Source organism: Melanerpes formicivorus, unplaced genomic scaffold (genome assembly GCF_026170545.1).
Source record: "Melanerpes formicivorus ecotype bairdi unplaced genomic scaffold, bMelFor1.0.p_v2 SCAF_18, whole genome shotgun sequence".
NCBI lineage: Eukaryota > Metazoa > Chordata > Aves > Piciformes > Picidae > Melanerpes > Melanerpes formicivorus.
The window spans coordinates 13,855,082-13,872,623 of record NW_027142370.1 but is presented as its reverse complement, the minus strand read 5'-3'; the positions used below and the strand labels follow the sequence as shown (position 1 = coordinate 13,872,623).

The 17,542-nt window shown below is 59.0% G+C and overlaps 1 protein-coding gene across 4 annotated transcripts in view; it reads left to right on the top strand.

Moving 5' to 3' along the window:
* RNF24 (ring finger protein 24) overlaps nucleotides 1–13,490 on the top strand; it is a 41,122-nt gene extending 27,632 nt beyond the window's left edge. For all 4 annotated transcript variants that reach the window (XM_068149685.1, XM_068149684.1, XM_068149686.1 and 1 more), the window contains 4 exons: nucleotides 6,941–6,983; nucleotides 7,936–7,977; nucleotides 10,689–10,768; nucleotides 11,958–13,490. In XM_068149685.1, the coding sequence (XP_068005786.1) occupies nucleotides 6,941–6,983; nucleotides 7,936–7,977; nucleotides 10,689–10,768; nucleotides 11,958–12,096 (304 nt within the window). In that variant the 3' untranslated portion in view covers nucleotides 12,097–13,490. The remainder of the gene's footprint in view (nucleotides 1–6,940; nucleotides 6,984–7,935; nucleotides 7,978–10,688; nucleotides 10,769–11,957) is intronic.
* The last annotated feature ends 4,052 nt before the right edge of the window (nucleotides 13,491–17,542 follow it).

The following is a 17,542-nucleotide window of genomic DNA, read 5'->3' as shown; positions in this document are numbered from 1 at the left end:
GACACTAATGGGGAGGGGAAGCTCTTCCTGCTGCAGAGGAAGGGAGAGGCAAACAGGGAAAAACACAGGGCCAGGGAGTCAAGGTGGCTGGGGGGAAAGTTGTGCCGGGTGTGAGTTGAGTCAGCCCGTGCCCAGGGTCACTCAGCCTGTGCCCAGGTGTCACCCATCCTGGCTGGGATCAGCAACAGTGTGACCAGCAGGGGTAGGGAAGTGATTGTCCCCCTGTGCTTAGCACTGCTGAGGCCTACTCCTTGAATACTGGGTTCGGTTCTGGGGCCCTCACTGCAAGGGGGGCAGAGGTAGGAACAGACACATCCTGCACTGGGGCACAACAACCCCCTGCAGGCTCCAGGCTTGGGGCAGAGTGGCTGGAAAGTGCCCAGCAAACAGCACCTGGGGGTGCTGGCTGACAGCAGAAGGTGAGCCAGCAGTGTGACCAGGGAGCTGAGAGGACAACAGCATCCTGGCCTGGATCAGCAATGGAGTGGCCAGCACTGATGGTGCCCCTGCCTTTGCAGTCATATCCAGGGTATTATGAACACTAATGACTCAACTCCCAGGAGGTACTCTGAAAAGAGGAGCAGATGGGCAAAGAACAAGGAGAACCTGAAGGACCAGTACCAGAAAGAGTGTGGCCAGCACGAGCAGGGCAATGCTGGGCCCACTGCACCCAGCCACACCTTAAACACTGGGTTCAGTTTTGGGTCTCCTCACTCCAAGAAGGACCTTGAGGTGCTGGAGCAGGTCTAGAGAAGGGCAACCAAGCTGGGGAAGGGTCTGGAGAACAGGGCTGGGGAGGAGCAGCTGAGGGAGCTGGGGGTTTTTAGTGTGGAGAAAAGGAGGCTGAGGGGAGACCTCATTGCTCTCTACAGCTCCCTGAAAGGAGGTTGGAGCCAGGTGGGGAACTGATCTCTTTTCCCAAATGACAAGGAATGGGAGAAGAGGAAATGGCTCTCAAGAGGGGATTGGATGTGGCACTTGGTGCCATGGCCTAGTCATGGGGTCTGTGGTGATAGGTTGGACTCGATGATCCTTGAGGTCTCTTCCAACCTTAGTGATACTGTGGCCTCAAGGTGCACCAGGGGAGGGTTAGGTTGGCCATGTGGAAAGATTTCTTCCCCCCAGAGTGTGGTCCAGCCCTGGAGCAGACTGCCCAGGACAGTGGTGGGGTCCCCATCCCTGGAGGGACTGTGTAGATGTGGCGCTGAAGGATGTGGTTGAGTGGTGGACTTGGCAGTGCTGGGGTAAGGGTTGGACTCACTGATCCTAGAGGTCTCTTCCAACCAAAATGATTCTTAGTATTCAGTAATTCCCACCAATTTTCAGCTGTGCACAAAGCAAAACCTACAACTTGTAGGTGAGCCCAAGCCCAGGACTGCCCAGGTGTGGTTTGGGCTGCCTGGGCATTCTGTCTTTACTTTTGCCCACAGATGTGCACCAGAAAAGGACATTTGAGGCTCCAGCACACCTGCCCACCCAGGCAGGCAGGGCAGAACCAGATCCAGGGGGCAGCCAGGCCATTCTTAGTGCTCAGTGTTAACGAGGTCTGTGCTGGGACTTGGCTTCTGTGTGCAATGTTCATGCTTTAACTGGGATGCCAGTGGGAGAGGGCACAAATCCAAGAGATAAATGCTGGTCAGAAGGCCCCAGGGGGTGTTTGGCCCAGCCTGAACCTGGATCTCTACAGCTTGCTTGCACAAATGAAGAGGTGTTTGGACTCCCAGCGTATTTTCCTGGGCACCAGGTCTTGCTGGGTGTGTCCTCCCCCAAAGATGAAATAACAAGTGGTAATGTCTGGGAGATCAAGCCAGAAAATCTGTATATTTAGAAGCTGGAGGCATGTTGTAAGAGGGAGGGTGAGGAACTGGAGAGAGGAGCCAGCAAGGGAGGTGCAAGCCCTGTCTCCTCATGTCATTAGCTGAAGGCAGAGCCCCTTTCTGGATGAGGCTCCCATTCCCAGGAGTAATGAGGTGCTGCTGTAATGAGGACCTGTGATAGATGGGAGGTTGGATTGGGTCATCTGATAGAATGGAATGGAATAGAATGGAATGGAATAGGATAGAATGGAATAGAATGGAATAGGATGGAATAGAATGGAATAGGATAGAATGCAATGGAATGGAATAGAATGGAATGTAATAGGATGGAATGGAATAGGATAGAATGGAATAGGATGGAATGGAATGGAATAGGATGGAATGGAATGGAATAGGATAGAATGGAATGGGATAGAATGGAATGGAATAGAATGGAATGGGATAGAATGGGATGGAATAGGATGGAATGGAATGGAATAGAATGGAATGGAATAGGATGGAATGGAATAGGATAGAATGGAATAGGATAGGATGGAATAGGATAGAATGGAATGGAATGGAATGGAATGGAATGGAATGGAATGGAATGGAATGGAATGGAATAGGATAGAATGGAATGGACCAGACCAGGTTGGAAGAGACCTTCAAGATCATTGTGTCCAACCTATCATCCAACACCACCCAACCAACTAACCCATGCAGCCAAGCACCCTGTCAGGTCTCCTCCTGAGCACCTCCAGTGATGGTGATGATTCTCTTCATAGCCCCAGACTCTATGGATGGCTCTTCAAACCACCCCACCCCCCTCCCAGCTCTGTCGCTGGCAAAGTGGAGCCCAGCTGGAATTCTCCAGCCCCTCTTGTGGAGGGTTGGGCCCTGCCACTGGTTGTAGCTGTGCTGATGCACCCCCAGGAGCAGCCATCTCCTCTGGCTTTGCCTGTGTGGGGTGGAGGAGCTGGAGCTGCAGCATGCTTTGGAAAGCCTTGTAGATGACCAGCAGGGTGAGGACCATGTGCCTACAAGGGCAGAGCATCCCAAGCAATTGCTTTGGGGAAGGTTTGGCATGGAGCACTGAGGCACTGCTGGGAGGGCTGTGGAGATGAGAGGGGCCTGGAGAAGAGCTCTGTGAGGAGCAAAGGCTGAGAGCCCTGGGGCTGTTGAGCCTGGAGAAGAGCAGCCCCAGAGGGGAGCTGAGCAATGCCCAGCAAGGGCTGAAGGGCAGGGGCCAAGAGGATGAGGCCAGACTCTTGTCAGTGGTGCCCAGTGACAGGACAAGGGGCAATGGGCACAAGCTGGGGAAGGGCACAAGGGAAGCAAGCCCAGGAGCTTCCACCTGAACAGGAGGAGAAACGTCTTTGCTGTGAGGGTGCTGCAGCCCTGGAGCAGGCTGCCCAGAGAGGTTGTGGAGTCTCCTTCTCTGCAGAGATTCCAACCCCACCTGGCCACTGTGACCCTGGGCAAGCTGCTGGGGGTGACCTGCTTTAGCAGGGGGGTTGGACTGGATGCTCTCCAGAGATCCCTTCCAGCCCCCTCCATGCCTGGCTGTGTGGCAAGCAAATGCCCCCAGCCCTGCAGCAGGAGGGTTGGGGACACAGAGTAAGATCCTGAATTTAAATTGAGTTGTTCCCTGTCTTAAACCAGCTTGCACCTGGAGGCTGTGTGCAGGAGAGGTGTTAACAAGCAGGTGCAGCATGGGTCAAACCAGAGACACCAGCCCAGGGCAGAGGGGAACAGCCTCAGATTGCACCAGAGAGAGTTTAGGTTGGACATGAGGAACAAATTTCCCCCCAAAAGGCTTGTCAAGCAGGCTGCCCAGGGCAGGGGTGGAGTCCCCATCCCTGGAGGGGTTTGAAATAGAATAGAATAGAATTAACCAGGTTGGAAAAGACCTTTGAGATCATCAAGTCCAACCTATCACCCAACACCATCTCATCAACTAAACCATGGCACCAAGCACCCCATCCAGGCTCTTCCTGAACACCTCCAGGGATGGTGACTCCACCACCTCCCTGGCAGCACATTCCCGTGGCCAATCTCTCTTGCTGGGAAGAATTTCTTCCTAACATCCAGTCTGAACCTCCCCTGGCACAGCTTGAGACTGTGTCCTCTTGTTCTGGTGCTGGTTGCCTGGGAGAAGAGACCAACCCCCACCTGGCTACAGCCTCCCTTCAGGGAGGTGTAGAGGGCTAAAAGCTCTGTAGCTGTGGTGCTGAGTGACCTGGTTTGGTGGTGAGCTGGTGAGTGGGTGGACTCAATGACCTGAATGAATGACAGCATCACAGAGTATCACAGGCTTGGAAGGGACCTCTGGAGGTCATCCAGTCCAACCCCCCTGCCAAGGCAGGCTCACCTAAAGATGATCACACAGGAACACATCCAGGTGGGCTTTGAATGCCTCCAGAGGTGGAGACTCCACCACCTCCCTGGGCAGTCTGCTCCAGTGCTCCATCAACCTCCAAGAAGTTCCTCCTCATGTTCAGCTGGAACTTCTCATGTTCAAGTTTGTGCCCAGTGCTCCTCATCCTGTCCCTGCCAACAGCCTGGTCCCCCCCTGCCAGCCACCCCTTCAGTATTTGGGGGAGATCCAGGTGGAGCTCCTGGGTCTGGGGTTCAAAATGAGCAGCTCTTGGAGGTCAAACTGCAGCACCTCTGCATTCTCTTCCCACAGTTGTTTGCTGGCTGTAGATGGTTCAGCCATGGGATGCTCCTTCTGCAGGAGATGTTGGAAAGCCTGGACAGGAGGCAGGTGCCAGCCAGGTGGTCATGAAGCAGAGGGCTGGGTGAAGCTGGGTGTGTGTGCAGGCTGGCTCCAGAGGCTGTGTGGTGCCTGACCCACAGCAGCTGTGTGCAGGAGTGACTCTGGGGTCACAGCTCTTGACATGGGGTGGCTGAAGGCCTGTGCCTGGTGGGGGTGGCTGAAGGCCTGTGCCTGGTGGGGGTGGCTGAAGGCCTGTGCCTGGTGGGGAGCAGCACTTGCCTGCATCCAGGGTCTCCTCACCACAGCTGCATGAGCTCTAGCTGCTGTCCATCTGGCCCAGGAGCCTGGCTGTGAGTGCAGAGCCTGGGGGAGCAGAGTGAGCTCACACACTGCAGGACCTCCAGGTGCTGGTATTGCAGTGTGGAGTCATGGAATGGTTTTGGTGGGAAGGAACCTTCAGAGGTTACCCAGAGCAACCCCCCTGCAGCCAGCAGGGACATTGCAACTGGAGCAGGTTGCTCAGAGCCCCAACCAACCTGACCCAGGATGGTTGCAGGGATGGGGCTTCTACCACCTCTCTGGGCAGCATGGGCCGGGGTCTCACCACCCTCAGTATGGAACATTTCCTCTTCCTTGGATCTTAGGAAGAAGCTCTTTACTGGAAGAGTGCTCCAGGCTGCCCAGGGAGGTGGTGCAGGCAGCATCCCTGCTGGAGCTCACAAAGCAAACAGATGTGGCGCTCCAGGACACCCTCTGGTGCTCAGGGAGGTGTTGGGTAGAAGGTTGGACCTGATGACCTTAGAGGTCTTTATGCCTTTATGATTCTCTTGTCTCTAGTCTAAATCCCCCTCTTTTAGTTTAAACCCACCCCTCCTTGCCCTGTCACCAGGGGCCCTGCTGAAGCTGTGCCCATCTCTCTCTCAGCCTCTCCAATCCCTTTAATCTCCCCCAGCAGGGATCTGTGTCCAGCTGCTCCCTTCTTCCCCGCTGCTGCTCCTCCACAGCATCCCCAGCCACACCATTTGTTCTGCAGGACACCTTGGCTGCTCCAGGGGGCAGCTGCTTGTCCCCCCCCGGGCCAGCTCCCCCCACAGCCACGCTTCATGCTCTGCCCCAGCTGGGGTTCCTGAGCAGCCTCCCAGCGCTGGCATCCCTGCCCATCAGGCTGGCTTCATCCTCTTTGCTCCATTGGTCCTGCAGCTCCTGCTGCTGCTTCTGCTCAGGGTGGCTGATGGAGGGATGGACCTCAGCCTTCTCCTTCCTGCCCTGCACTCTGGTCCCTGGCTCTGCCAGCAGTGTCCCTGCCAGGCAGCAGGAGAAGAGGGGGATGGCTCCCTGCTGCAGCTGGGGAGCAGGGCCTGACGTAGTGCAGCCCTTGGCAGCACCAAGCTGCACTGGTGCCCAGCCCTCAGCTTGTAAGAGCCTCAAAGTTTGGGGCAGGCAGAGCTTCAGGCAAACAGCACCTGGAGAAGCAGACCTGGGGTTGTTCAGTCTGGAGAAGAGAAGGCTGAGGGGAGACCTCATTGCTCTCTACAGCTCCCTGAAAGCAGGCTGGAGTGAGGTGGGGCTTGGTTTCTTCTCCTCAAGAACAAGCAGGACAAGAGGCAACAGCCTCAAGTTGCACCAGGGCAGGTTTAGGTAGGGCATTGGGAACAATTTCTTCCCTGAAAGGGTTGTCAAGGGCAGTGGTGGAGTCCCCATCCCTTGAGGGGTTTAAGAGCTGTATAGATGTGGTACTGAGGGACCTGCTTCAGTGCTGGGTTCATGGCTGGAGTCCATGACCTTAAAGGTCTTCTGCAACCTAATCAGTTCTGTGATTCTGTTCCAAAGCTGCCTCCTGCTGGCTCCTCCAGCCAGCTGGTCTCTTGCTGAATGCTTCTCCCTGAGAGTCTGGGAGGCAGAAGCAGCACAACTCAGCTTATCATTGAGGATAAAGCTGTGCCTGAGGAGCCCAAGCAGCAGGCTGGGGGCTTGGGTGGGAAGGCTGTGAGTGGGGAGGTCTCCTGCTCCCCTTGCTGGAGCAGGAGCTTTGCTGGGGGCTGGAGGAGCTGCTGTGGGCAGCCTAGCAATGGCTGGCAGCACAGCTGGGGGTGCTTGTGGCAGCTCCAGCTTTGCTCACTGGCTGCTGCTGCTCTGTGTGGGGCAGGTGGTGTCTGCACAGAGAATGAGGGTGCACTTAAGAGGAGAGGAGGAGGAGGTCCTGTGCTCGTGGATGGAGATGTGGCCTTGCCAGCTGCAGGGGAAGCTGGGTGTTGCTGAACCCATCCTGCCATGTGGGCAGTCTCCTTTCTGAAGGGCAAGATGAGACATCTCTGACAGTGAGACATCTCACTGAACCTGGAGAGGAGGGGCTGGCTGGGCTGGGGTGTTAGAGCCAGCCTGGTGGGGTGGCCTGGCTTCATGCTTCTCTCTCTTTTGATTGCAGGCTCAGACACCAAGCACACAAAGAGCTTTATGCCTACAAACAGGTGAGATGGTGCACAGTGAGTTGTCTTCCTCTTCCCTTGGCCTTAGCACCACATCCACATGGGAGAGGTCACTCCAGCAGGTCACTTTGTGCTGTTCTTCCCCTTGGGAAGATTGTGGCCTTCAAGGAGGAATTGTAACACCAGGTCAACCCTCTGTCCCCACTGTTGGAGAGTTTTCCTGCCAGCTGGGCACTGCAGGAGCATCTCTGGCCTAGCAGTCTGCAGCTCTCCTCACTCTCAGACAAGCTCCCTGAGGGGTGGGGACATCACCTCAGCTGGCCAACCTCTCCAAGCCCTCTCTGTATTCTCTGCTGCTGAGCAGTGATGCCTTCACTTCCCAGCGATCCAGAGATGTTTTGGGGGGTCTGAATCAGCTCCTGGGATGGACCTGGCTGCTCTGAACCCCCCACAGCTTTGGGGGCTGGCTTAGGAACCACCTCCAGTTAAGTTCTGCGTGCCCAGCTCTTACCTGCAGGCACCCACACGTGCCTTGTGTTAGAATAAGCATGGCCAAGAGGTGAGGGCCAGGTGGCTGCTTCAGTCTCCTGTTCCCTCCAGGGCTTGTGCAGTGTTTCAGCCTCTGGTCTGTGGTTTGAGCAAGCAACTGGGAGAAGCTGGGCTGGTGTGGTGTGGTCACATGTGGTCAGCCTGGAGTTACAGCTCTCTCTCCAGGTGTTCAGCCAGGGGGCAGTGCAAATGAAGAGGCAGATGTCCACCCAGGAGCTTGTTGCAGAGTGTGGGAGCCCAGGAGGTTTGAATGTGGGAGGAGAGCTCCTGGGTTGGGTGCTTGTGTTAGTGCTTGCAGCCGTGCCGGCGCTGCCTTCCCCCTGTGCAGGGCTGAAGGTGTGGTGCTGTGCTGGCTTTGCTGGGGGGTTCCAGTCCCACTGGGACACCAAGTGGGCTCTCTTCATGGAGATCTGTCCTGCCAAGAAGCTGTTGCTCTGTCTTACAGGTTATACTCAAGGAAAAAGTGAAGGAGCTGAACCTACATGAGGTGAGTACAGCCCTGGGGTGGGAGTGTAGCAGAACGACTCTGGGGTTGCTTAGCCTGGAGAAGGCTCAGGGGAAACCTTCTTGCTCTCTACAACTACCTGAAGGGAGGCTGTAGCCAGGTGGGGGTTGGTCTCTTCTCCCAGGCAACCAGCACCAGAACAAGAGGACACAGTCTCAAGCTGCACCAGGGGAGGTTTAGGCTGGAGGTGAGGAGAAAGTTCTTCCCAGAGAGAGTTGTTAGCCATTGGAATGTGCTGCCCAGGGAGGTGGTGGAGTCACCATCCCTGGAGGTGCTCAAGAGGGGATTGGATGTGGCACTTGGTGCCATGGTTTAGTAGTCATGAGGTGTTGGGTGACAGGTTGGACTTGGTGATCTTTGAGGTCTTTTCCAACCTTATTGATTCTATGATTGAGGAGCTGGAGCCACCCAACCTTGGCCAGTGCCTTGACCATCACTGGTGCCTACCAGCACAAGCCTGAGGTGGCCAGGCTCAGCTGGGGGAAGATTAGGCTTGATCTTAGGAGTTCTTCACAGAAGGGGAGACTGGCCATGGGAAAGTGCTGCACAGGGCGGGGTGGGGTCAAGGTCCCTGGGGATGCTGAAGAAAAGCCTGGATGAGGCACTCAGTGCCATGGTCTGGTTGGTCAGTTAGGGTTGGCTGATCCCTTGGCCTTGATGATCTTGGAGGTCTGTTCCAACCTGGCTTTTTCTGTGATTCCTCACCCTCCTCTTCCTGGTGCTGGGGAGGGGATGGAGGACAGGCAAAGGTTGCTCCAAGCCCCAGCCAACCTGACCTGGAATGGTTCCAGCCATGGGGCCTCTCCCACCTCTCTGGGCAGCCTGGGTCAGGCTCTCTCCACCCTCAGTGTCAAACATTTCTCCCTTCTCTCCAGTCTCAACCTCGCTCTCAGTTTCAACCCCTCTCCCCTTTGTGCTGCCACAACAGGCCCCTTTCCCATCCCCGGGACCCTGTTTGGGCGGTGGGAGCTGCTCTGGACAGTGAGCAGGGGGCGCAGGGGGAGGGGAGGGGTTTGCAACATCCCCGCGGAGCTGCCGGGGCTCGCCCTGGGGGGGAAGTCCCTGCCGAGCTCCTCAGCCTCTTCCTCCTGGGTTTACTTTTGCCTTTTTTTCCCATGGCGCCGCTCCTCCCAGCTGCCCAGATGTGTGTGCTCCTTAGGGGCCGCCCCAGGGCTCAGGCAAAAGATCTCCAGCGGGCTTTTGGTGGCTGGAAACCATCGACGGGCGCCACGTCCCCGGGGAAGCCGGGAGGCTCCCGAGGTGCCTGCCAGCCGGCGGCATCGGCCGCGGGGTTCCCGGCAGCGGGGCCCTTGGCAGCGGGGCTCCCGGCAGCGGGGCCCTTGGCAGCGGGGCTCCCGGCAGCGGGGCCCTTGGCAGCGGGGGCTGCCGGCAGCGGGGCTCCCGGCAGTGGGGCTCCCGGCAGCGGGGCCCTTGGCAGCGGGGCTCCCGGCAGCGGGGCCCTTGGCAGCGGGGCAGGCCCGGGCTTTGGGCTCCCGGCAGTGGGGCTCCCGGCAGCGGGGCCCTTGGCAGCGGGGCCGGCCCGGGCTTTGGGCTGCCGGAGGCTCCCAGGGGCAGTGGGGCTAGGCAAACCAGCCGGGACTGTCCCAGATCTCTGGGGTTATCCCAGATGGGTCAGGAAAAGCTGGCGGCATGGGAGGAGGAGATTTCAGCCGGGGCTCTTGCCTGCCGGGACGCAGCCAGCAGGGCAGAGGTGCGGCATGTGCCTTCCCCTCCGCCCAGAGTTTTGTCCCGGCGGTGCAGGCAGTCCCAGAGACCGAGCAGCAGCCTGCATCTGCCCCTGGGCACCCTGTAGCCTCCTGGCATCTCGTAGAAGCACAGACTTGTTTGGGTTGGAGGAGACCTCTAACATCATCCAGTCCAACCATCAGCCTGACACCACCAAGGCAACTCAACCACGTCCCCAGGTGCCATGGCCACTCGTTTCTGGGACACCTCCAGGGGTGGTGACTCCACCACCTCCCTGGGCAGCCTGTCCCAGTGCCTGACCGCACTTGAAGCAAAGAAGTTGTTCCTAATCTCCAACCTAAACCTCCCCTGGTGCAATTTGAGGCCATTTCCTCTCCTTCTATCACCTGACACCAGGGAGAAGAGACCAACCCCCACCTTGCTCCAACCTCCTTTCAGGGAGCTGTAGAGAAGCCAGGAGGTCTCCCCTCAGCCTCCTTTCCTCCAATCCCTGCCTGGCACCTGTTCTGGGGGGGACTTTGGGGTCCCCTCCACCAAGAGAGGGACCTCCAAACCCCAGCCTATGATCCCAAAGCCCGGTAGGGAAGTCTGGGAAGGCTCTTAGGGGTGATTTCACCTCCCTGTGATGCAGGAACCACCCTGACATTCCTCCTGCATCACAGAGGGGTGAAAAAACCCAAGCAGCTCCTGGGTCAGGACAGAGGGCTTGCAGCAAGAGGGAGGCTGATTTGCACCTGGCATGGGGTGGGGGTGGTGGTTATCCCCACTCCCAGCGTTTCCTTACTGGCACCAGAAGCCAGACTGCCCCTTTTTGCCCCAGCCAAAGGTGAGGTGAGCTCTGGGGAAGGGCTGGGAGCTGGCTGTGGGCAGCACTGTGGGGTGGGTTTTTGGGGGGGAGGGTGTTGTGGCCAGTCGGGGAACATCTGTGCAGCCTGTGTGTGCACTGCGAGCTTCCCGGCCGCTCAGCCTGCCCCTCGCCTCCGCAGATCTGTGCCGTGTGCCTGGAGGAGTTCAAGCCCAAGGACGAGCTGGGGATCTGTCCCTGCAAACATGCCTTCCACAGAAAGTGAGTGTGACAAGGGGCCCCCGGGGCTGGGCTGCCCCGGGGCTGGGCTGCCCCGGGGCTGGGCTGTCCCTGTTCCTGCCCCGGGGGGCCCTGGTGTGAGCGCTCCTGCTGCTGCTGCTGCCGCTGCTGCTCCTCACCCAGGCGTTCTTCCCACCCCAGTTCCAGGGGCAGGGCAGCAAAAGCTCCTAGTCACAGCAGCTGGAATCTGGGGGTTGGAAGGGAGGGAGGTGGTGGAGTCCCTGTCCCTGGAGGCCTTCAGAAAAGGATTGGATCACAGAATCACCAAGGTTGGAAGAGACCTCAGAGACCATCAAGTCCAACCTCTCACCCAACACCTCATGACTAGACCATGGCACCAAGTGCCACATCCAGTCCCCTCTTGAACACCTCCAGGGATGTGGCACTGGAAGGCATGGTTTAGTTGTCAGGAGGTGTTAGGTGATAGGTTGGAGTTGATGATCTCTGAGGTCTTTTCCAACCTGGTCGATTCTATGATTTGGAGCAGCAAAGGTCCAGTGGTGAGCTGGCAACCCTGCTGCAACCCCAGCTCCCTCAGCTGCTCCTCCCAGCCCTGTGCTTCAGACCCTTCCCCAGATTGGTTGCCCTTCTCTGGACCTGCTCCAGCACCTCAAGGTCCTTGAAGTGAGGAGACCCAAAACTGAGCCCAGTGCTCATGGTGTGGCCTCACCAGTGCCCAGTGCAGGGGCACCATCAGTGCTGGCCACTCCATTGCTGATCCAGGCCAGGATGCTGTTGTCCTCTCGGCCCCCTGGTCACACTGCTGGCTCACCTGCTGCTGTCAGCCAGCACCCCCAGGGGCTGTTTGCTGGCCACTTTCCAGCCACTCTGCCCCAAGCCTGGAGCCTGCAGGGGGTTGTTGTGCCCCCAGTGCAGGATGTGTCTGTTCCTGTTTCAGACATTCTCGTGGCTGTGCCCATGCTTTGTAAACCTCTCTCTAAAGGATGTCAGATGTGCTCAGAACCCCCCCTAGACACGGCCCTCAGAAAGCACCTCAGAGAACACAAAGGCACCTCAGTGCTGCCCTCCAGCAGCAGAGCTCCAGGGATGGTGGCAAGGGATCCAAGCTGCCATCACCGGGGGGAGGGGAGGGTGGAAGGAGGCAGCTGCTGCCCCGGGGCCCAGGGGGCACCGAGCTGGGGGGTTATTTGTCGTCTGTGTCCCCCCACAGGTGCCTCATCAAGTGGCTGGAGGTGCGGAAAGTCTGTCCCCTCTGCAACATGCCGGTGCTGCAGCTGGCCCAGCTGCACAGCAAGCAGGACCCCGGCCCCCCGCAGGGCCCCCTCCCCGGCGCAGAGAACATCGTATAGCTGCAGCCCCAGCGCCCCAGGGCCCGCCCCGGCAGCGGCCCGGGCCCCTCGGACACAACCAAAGCACTACGGCGGCCCCGGCAGGGCCGGCGGGGCGCGGGCGGCCCGGAGCGCAGCCCGCAGCACTTTAGCGGGGGACACGGCCCCGACGGCCCGGGGGGAAGAGCCTTGCGCCCTTGAACCCTGCCTCCACGCGGCCCTGCCGGGGTGAAGGGGCTCAGGGCCTCTCCCGGGGGCCTCCCGCACCGCATCCTTCTTCCAGCACATCCCTTCGCCTCCTCGGCAGCGGCGTGGGACACGACGGAGCGGCGCCGAGCACGCCGCTGCCTTCCGGCCCCGCTGCTCCGCACCCGCGGCAACGGCAATGCCCGAAAGGCAGCCGGGGGACCCTGGAGCATCGCGGACGGCCGCTGCCCGGCCCTCTGGCACCTCTGCCCAGCATGCCCAGCATGCCCAGCATGCCGGGTGCAGCGGTGCCGCGGGCGGGCGCCTGCGCAGTGCCTGCTGCTCCTCCCAAAGGGCTAACGGCAAGGGGGGAGCCGCTGTCGCCCCCAGGAGATGGAGCTCCGCGGGGTCTCCTTGGCTTTGGTTATCCCACCTGCTTTCTGCAGGGCGGCTGTCCCCCCTCGGGCTGCTGGGCTACCTCAGCAGGGCTGTTGGGGCCTCTGATGGGCACCAGCCCAGCATCAGCCATCCTCAGAATGGCTGGGGCCAACCCCTGCCCCTGGGCTCACCCCAGCGCTCCCAGCCTGACCTGGGTGAAGGACACACAGGAGCCAGCAGCCAACCCCCCTCAAACACAAACACCACCACCACCACGGGGAGAAGCTGCTGAGGGGAGGAACCTCCCCCCCAGCCACCTCCTGGGGAGAACTTGGGCACTATAGCAAGCGCCCCAGCATCCCCTCTGCCTTCACCCCCCTCCCTCCCGGAGCTGGGTGGGCTTCTTTTAGGTGGGGGGCAGGGGGGTTGGCTTTGCCAGCCTCCCCCCAGGGCACAGGATGGTGTGGGTGTTGTGTCCCCCAGGTGACTGCCAGGACTGCTGGTGGAGCGAGGAGCCTCACAGAGGTGTTTGGACACTACCAGTTCTGCAGCAGGCTCTTTTTTAAAGCAGTTGCTGGTGTTTTGGGGTGGGGGGTTCAGGGGTGTGGGGGTGGGGTTCTGTTTTGGGGCTGTTGGGGGTGTTTTTTGTAAGCTCTATTTTTGTATATTTAATTGCTATTTTAAAAGTCTCAGAATGCCTCTTTTTTTGCTAGCCACACTCTTAAGGAAAAAAACAAACCACAACCAAAAACCCCCCAGCCAAAACCACCCCAGACCCCCCCCCAGGTGTGCATGTGGTTGGACTTGAAGTGTAAATAAAAGCAGGTTTGTGGAAGCAGGGCTGTGTTTGCAAGGGGGAGACTGGCACTCAGCCATCATGGCTTGGCTCTGTGGCACCCCCTCCCCACCCAGGATGGCTCCAGCAGGGCTGGCACCTGCTGGCCCACTCTCTCCCCAGCCCCTCAGCTTGGAGGGGAAGCTGCTTTGGGCCCAGGGAAGGGCTTTCCCAGGGTCAGTGTCTCCCAGGCTGGGGGAATCACCCAAGGGTGCCTTGGGGTTCCCCAGCAGGGCCCAGCATGGTGCAGGCTGCTCTGCTCACCAAGAGGAGAGGTCTTCTCCAACCAACCTCCCACCCCAGCCCAAACCTGCCCAGGGGCCAAGAGCAGGCTCCCAGCAGCTGAGCTCTGGAGCAGTCCAGCTCCCAGCCTGCCTGGCATGGAAGCTGTGGCTGCCTCCTCCCTGGAGGTGTTCAAGGCCAGGCTGGATGAGGCCTTGAGCAACCTGGGCTGGCGGGAGGTGTCCCTGTCTGTGGCAGGGGGCTGGAACCAGATGGTCTTTAAGGTCCCTTCCACCCTAACCCATTCTGTGATGCTATGGCCTGGGAGTTGCTGGGGTGCACTGGAACCCCCAGCCCCTCACCCTCTTCGTAGAGCCACAGGATGATGGCAGGGGTTGGGTTGGAAGGGAGCTGTCAAGCTCATCTGGTTCAACCCCCCTGCAGCCAGCAGGGACATCTGCAACTAGAGCAGGTTGCTCAGAGCCCCAGGCAACCTGACCTGGGGTGGTTGCAGGGATGGGACACCTCCCACCTCTGGGGGCAGCCTGGGCCAGGCTCTCACAGTAAAACATTGCTTCCTTCTCTCCTGTCTGAACCTCCCTCCTTTAGTTCCAAACCATCACCCTTGTCCTGTCACAACAGGCCCTGCTCAAAAGCCTGCCCCAGCTTTCTGATCAGCCCTTTACATACTGGAAGACCACTAGAAGGTCTCCCTGGAGAGCTCGGGTCCTGTTCTCCAGGCTGACCCCCGACTCGCTGAGCCTGGCCTCACAGCACCTCATCTACCCAAGCCTGCAGGGCCCGGGCTCCAGAGGCCGGGCAGGAGGGCCTTTCCCTCCGCCTGTCCCATCCGGGAGGCCTAGCTGGGACCATCGCAGGCTGCGAAGCCTGCAGGCACCTGGTGCGGAGGAGCAGCGCCGCCGTGCGGCGCTCCGCTGCGCCTGTGCCCTGCCCGGGCAGCTGCTGCCCTCTAGCGCCGGCTGCGCCCCGCAGCTGCCCGCCCGGGGCCGGTCCCTCCTGTGGATGTTTCTGCTTCACCTCCAGAAGGACCTGCAGGGAGCGAGCGTCTCACTGCCCTCCGAGCCGTCCTCAGGAAGCTCAATCCATGGTGATGGAGAGCTTGCTGGGAGAAGATTCCTAGGGGTGGGACGAGGCAGCACCAAGGGGGGGGAGATATTTCTGTTACTTCCAGCCCATGGCTCCTGCTCTGAGGTGCCTAGCTTCCCCCTCCAGTTCCATCCCCATCCTCCACCCAGGAAAGGCCAAGGGGCCTCCAAAGCACCACCACCTCCCACCAGCATCAGCCCTGAAACACTGCAGTTTGCCCTGCAGCCTCCACGGCTGGACTGAGCAGGGCTGGGAGCTGCTGCTGCCAACGAGAGGTTGGTGGCCCTCAGAAAGCCTCCGAGTGTGGAAGCCAGCTGCAGAAAGGACCTGGGAGCTGGGGTGGAGCACAACACACCCTCAGCAGCACAGACCCCACCTAGTGCTCTGCTTTGAGCCAAGCCTGCTCCAGAGGCCTGCTTGAAACCACCGTGAGCCGGGAAGGAGGCCCAAGCGTGGAGCAAGCCCTCAGCACCAGGCCAACACTGAAGCTTTGAGTGTTGCCCTTCCCCTCCACTCACAGGAACTGATCTCCAGGGACCAGAAGAGGTAGGCACCAAGGGGTGGGCAAGGATTGCTGAGCTGTCTCCAGTGAACTCCCCAGCTCAGCAGGAAGGGCTCATCCACACCCATGGCACGAGCACCTTCTTGGTGCCCCTTCAGCTCAGCATCCCCCCCTGCCCTGGCACAAGGAAGGAGGAGACAAGAAGCAAAGGAGGGGTTCAGGGATATAAAAAGAAGAGCAACCTTTGGTTAGGAGAGAAAAAGCAAAACCATTTACAAAAGAAATAGAGCAGGGACTGTGGTGAGGGACAGCAGGCAGCACAGGGCCCCCCAAAGCCCACAGCAGGAGGGGGGACACACAGAAACGTGGAGAAGTCACAGTGGGATGCAGCTCCTAGGGACACCAGCCTGGCACCTAGCTCCAGTGCCACAGGGCAGGGACCTGCAGGCTGGGCTGGTTCTGCAGACTCCTGAGTGCTGTAGAGGTTCCTCAGCTCTCCAGAGGCTCCTCAGCTGGCTGGGACTTCTTGTAGGCTGGGCTGCAGGGTTGTGGAGGTTCCTCAGTTCTGCAGAGGTTCTTCAGCTCTCTACACCTTGCCCCTGTGCTGTACCAAGCTTGCTTCTACCTTGGGTCAGCTCACAGGCTGCAGACATGGAATGCAAGCAGCAGCTCTTTCTTTTGTGTGATGAGGACTTGGAGGAGAGTGGTAGACCCTCCCCACACTGACATGGTCTGTGTGAAACCCAGCTAGCCCTCACCAGCCCAGTGCATCGTGGAAGCACCACACCACAGAGCCAAGCAGCTCCTGGGCACAAGGACACCTCCAAAAGCCAAATCATCTCTCTGTTCCTACTCCACAAGTCAAACCAGGGCCCAGGCTGAGGCTGAGTGACCCGTGGAGATCTGAGACATCTCCCAGGGTGGAGAAAGAGTCAAGCCTAGGACACCTACAACCAGCAGCTCCAAGTGGAGCTGGGTTTGTACTCTTCCTTGGGGGATCTCCTGTGTGATTTCATGAGCAATGAAGAGCAAAGGAAGTGCCAGCTGCAGTCTGCCCAGGAGACTGAGGATGCCCCAGGCCCTGGAGGTGTTCAAGGCCAGGCTGGATGGGACTCTGAGCAACTTAGTCTAGTTGCAGGAGCCCATGGACTAGAGGATCTTTGAAGGTCCTTTCCAGCCCAAGCACACCATGAATCTCTGTTGCTGTGCCTGACCCCCTCACCTCCAGCAGCACATCACACTGGACACAGAGCAGGGCATGGCCCAACCCAGCAGCACAGGCAAAGCACCCAGAGGTTCTCCTGCAGCCAGCAAGGAGGATGCTCCATGGGGGCACTGCTCTCTTTCTGCCCCTTTTGTACTGCTCTTGTCAAACTACTGGGGCCATGCAGGAAGTTCCAGGCCCACAGGCTGAAGGTTAGGAAACCCTTGCTCAATGTTGTGCTCCCTGACTGAGCAGAGCTGACAGGACAGGCTGAGGAGAAACAGCCCCAGGCTGTGACTTCACCAAGAGCACAGCTTCTCCCTTTGCAGCTCCTTCCCCTGCCAGGCCCCAGAGAGAGGCAGCTGCCACACAACGAATCCAGGGAGCTGAGGAGCACTTGGGGAGGGCTCAGACCTTGGGCTGCAGCACTGGATGGGACCATGGAATGGTTTGGGTTGGAAGGGACCTTTGAAGGGCATCTTGTCCAACCCCCCTGCAGTCAGCAGGGACATCTGCAAGTAGAGCAGCTTGCTCAGAGCCCCAAACAAGCTGACCTGGGATGGTTCCAAGGATGTGGCATCTCTCTGGGCAACCTGGACCAGGGTCTCACCACCCTCAAGGTAAAACATTTCTTCCCTCTCTCCAGTCTGAATCTCCCTCTTTCAGCTTCAAACCATCACCCTTGTCCTGTCACAACTAACAAGTCTGGTCTCAGCTTTCTGACAGGCCCCTTTCAGTCCTGGAAGGCCACCAGAAGGTCTCCCATAGAACTGATCTCAATCCAGTGGTGCCATGGCAGGCCAAAGGGCAACGGGCACACACTGGAACCCAGGAGCTTCCATCTGAACAGGAGGAGAAACTTCCTTGCTGTGTGGGTGCTGCAGCCCTGGAGCAGGCTGCCCAGAGAGGTTGTGGAGTCTCCCTCTCTGCAGAGATTCCAACCCCACCTGGACACTGTGGTCCTGGGCAAGCTGCTGGGGGTGAGCCTGCTTTAGCAGGGTGCTGGACTGGATGATCAGAGGTCCTTTCCAGC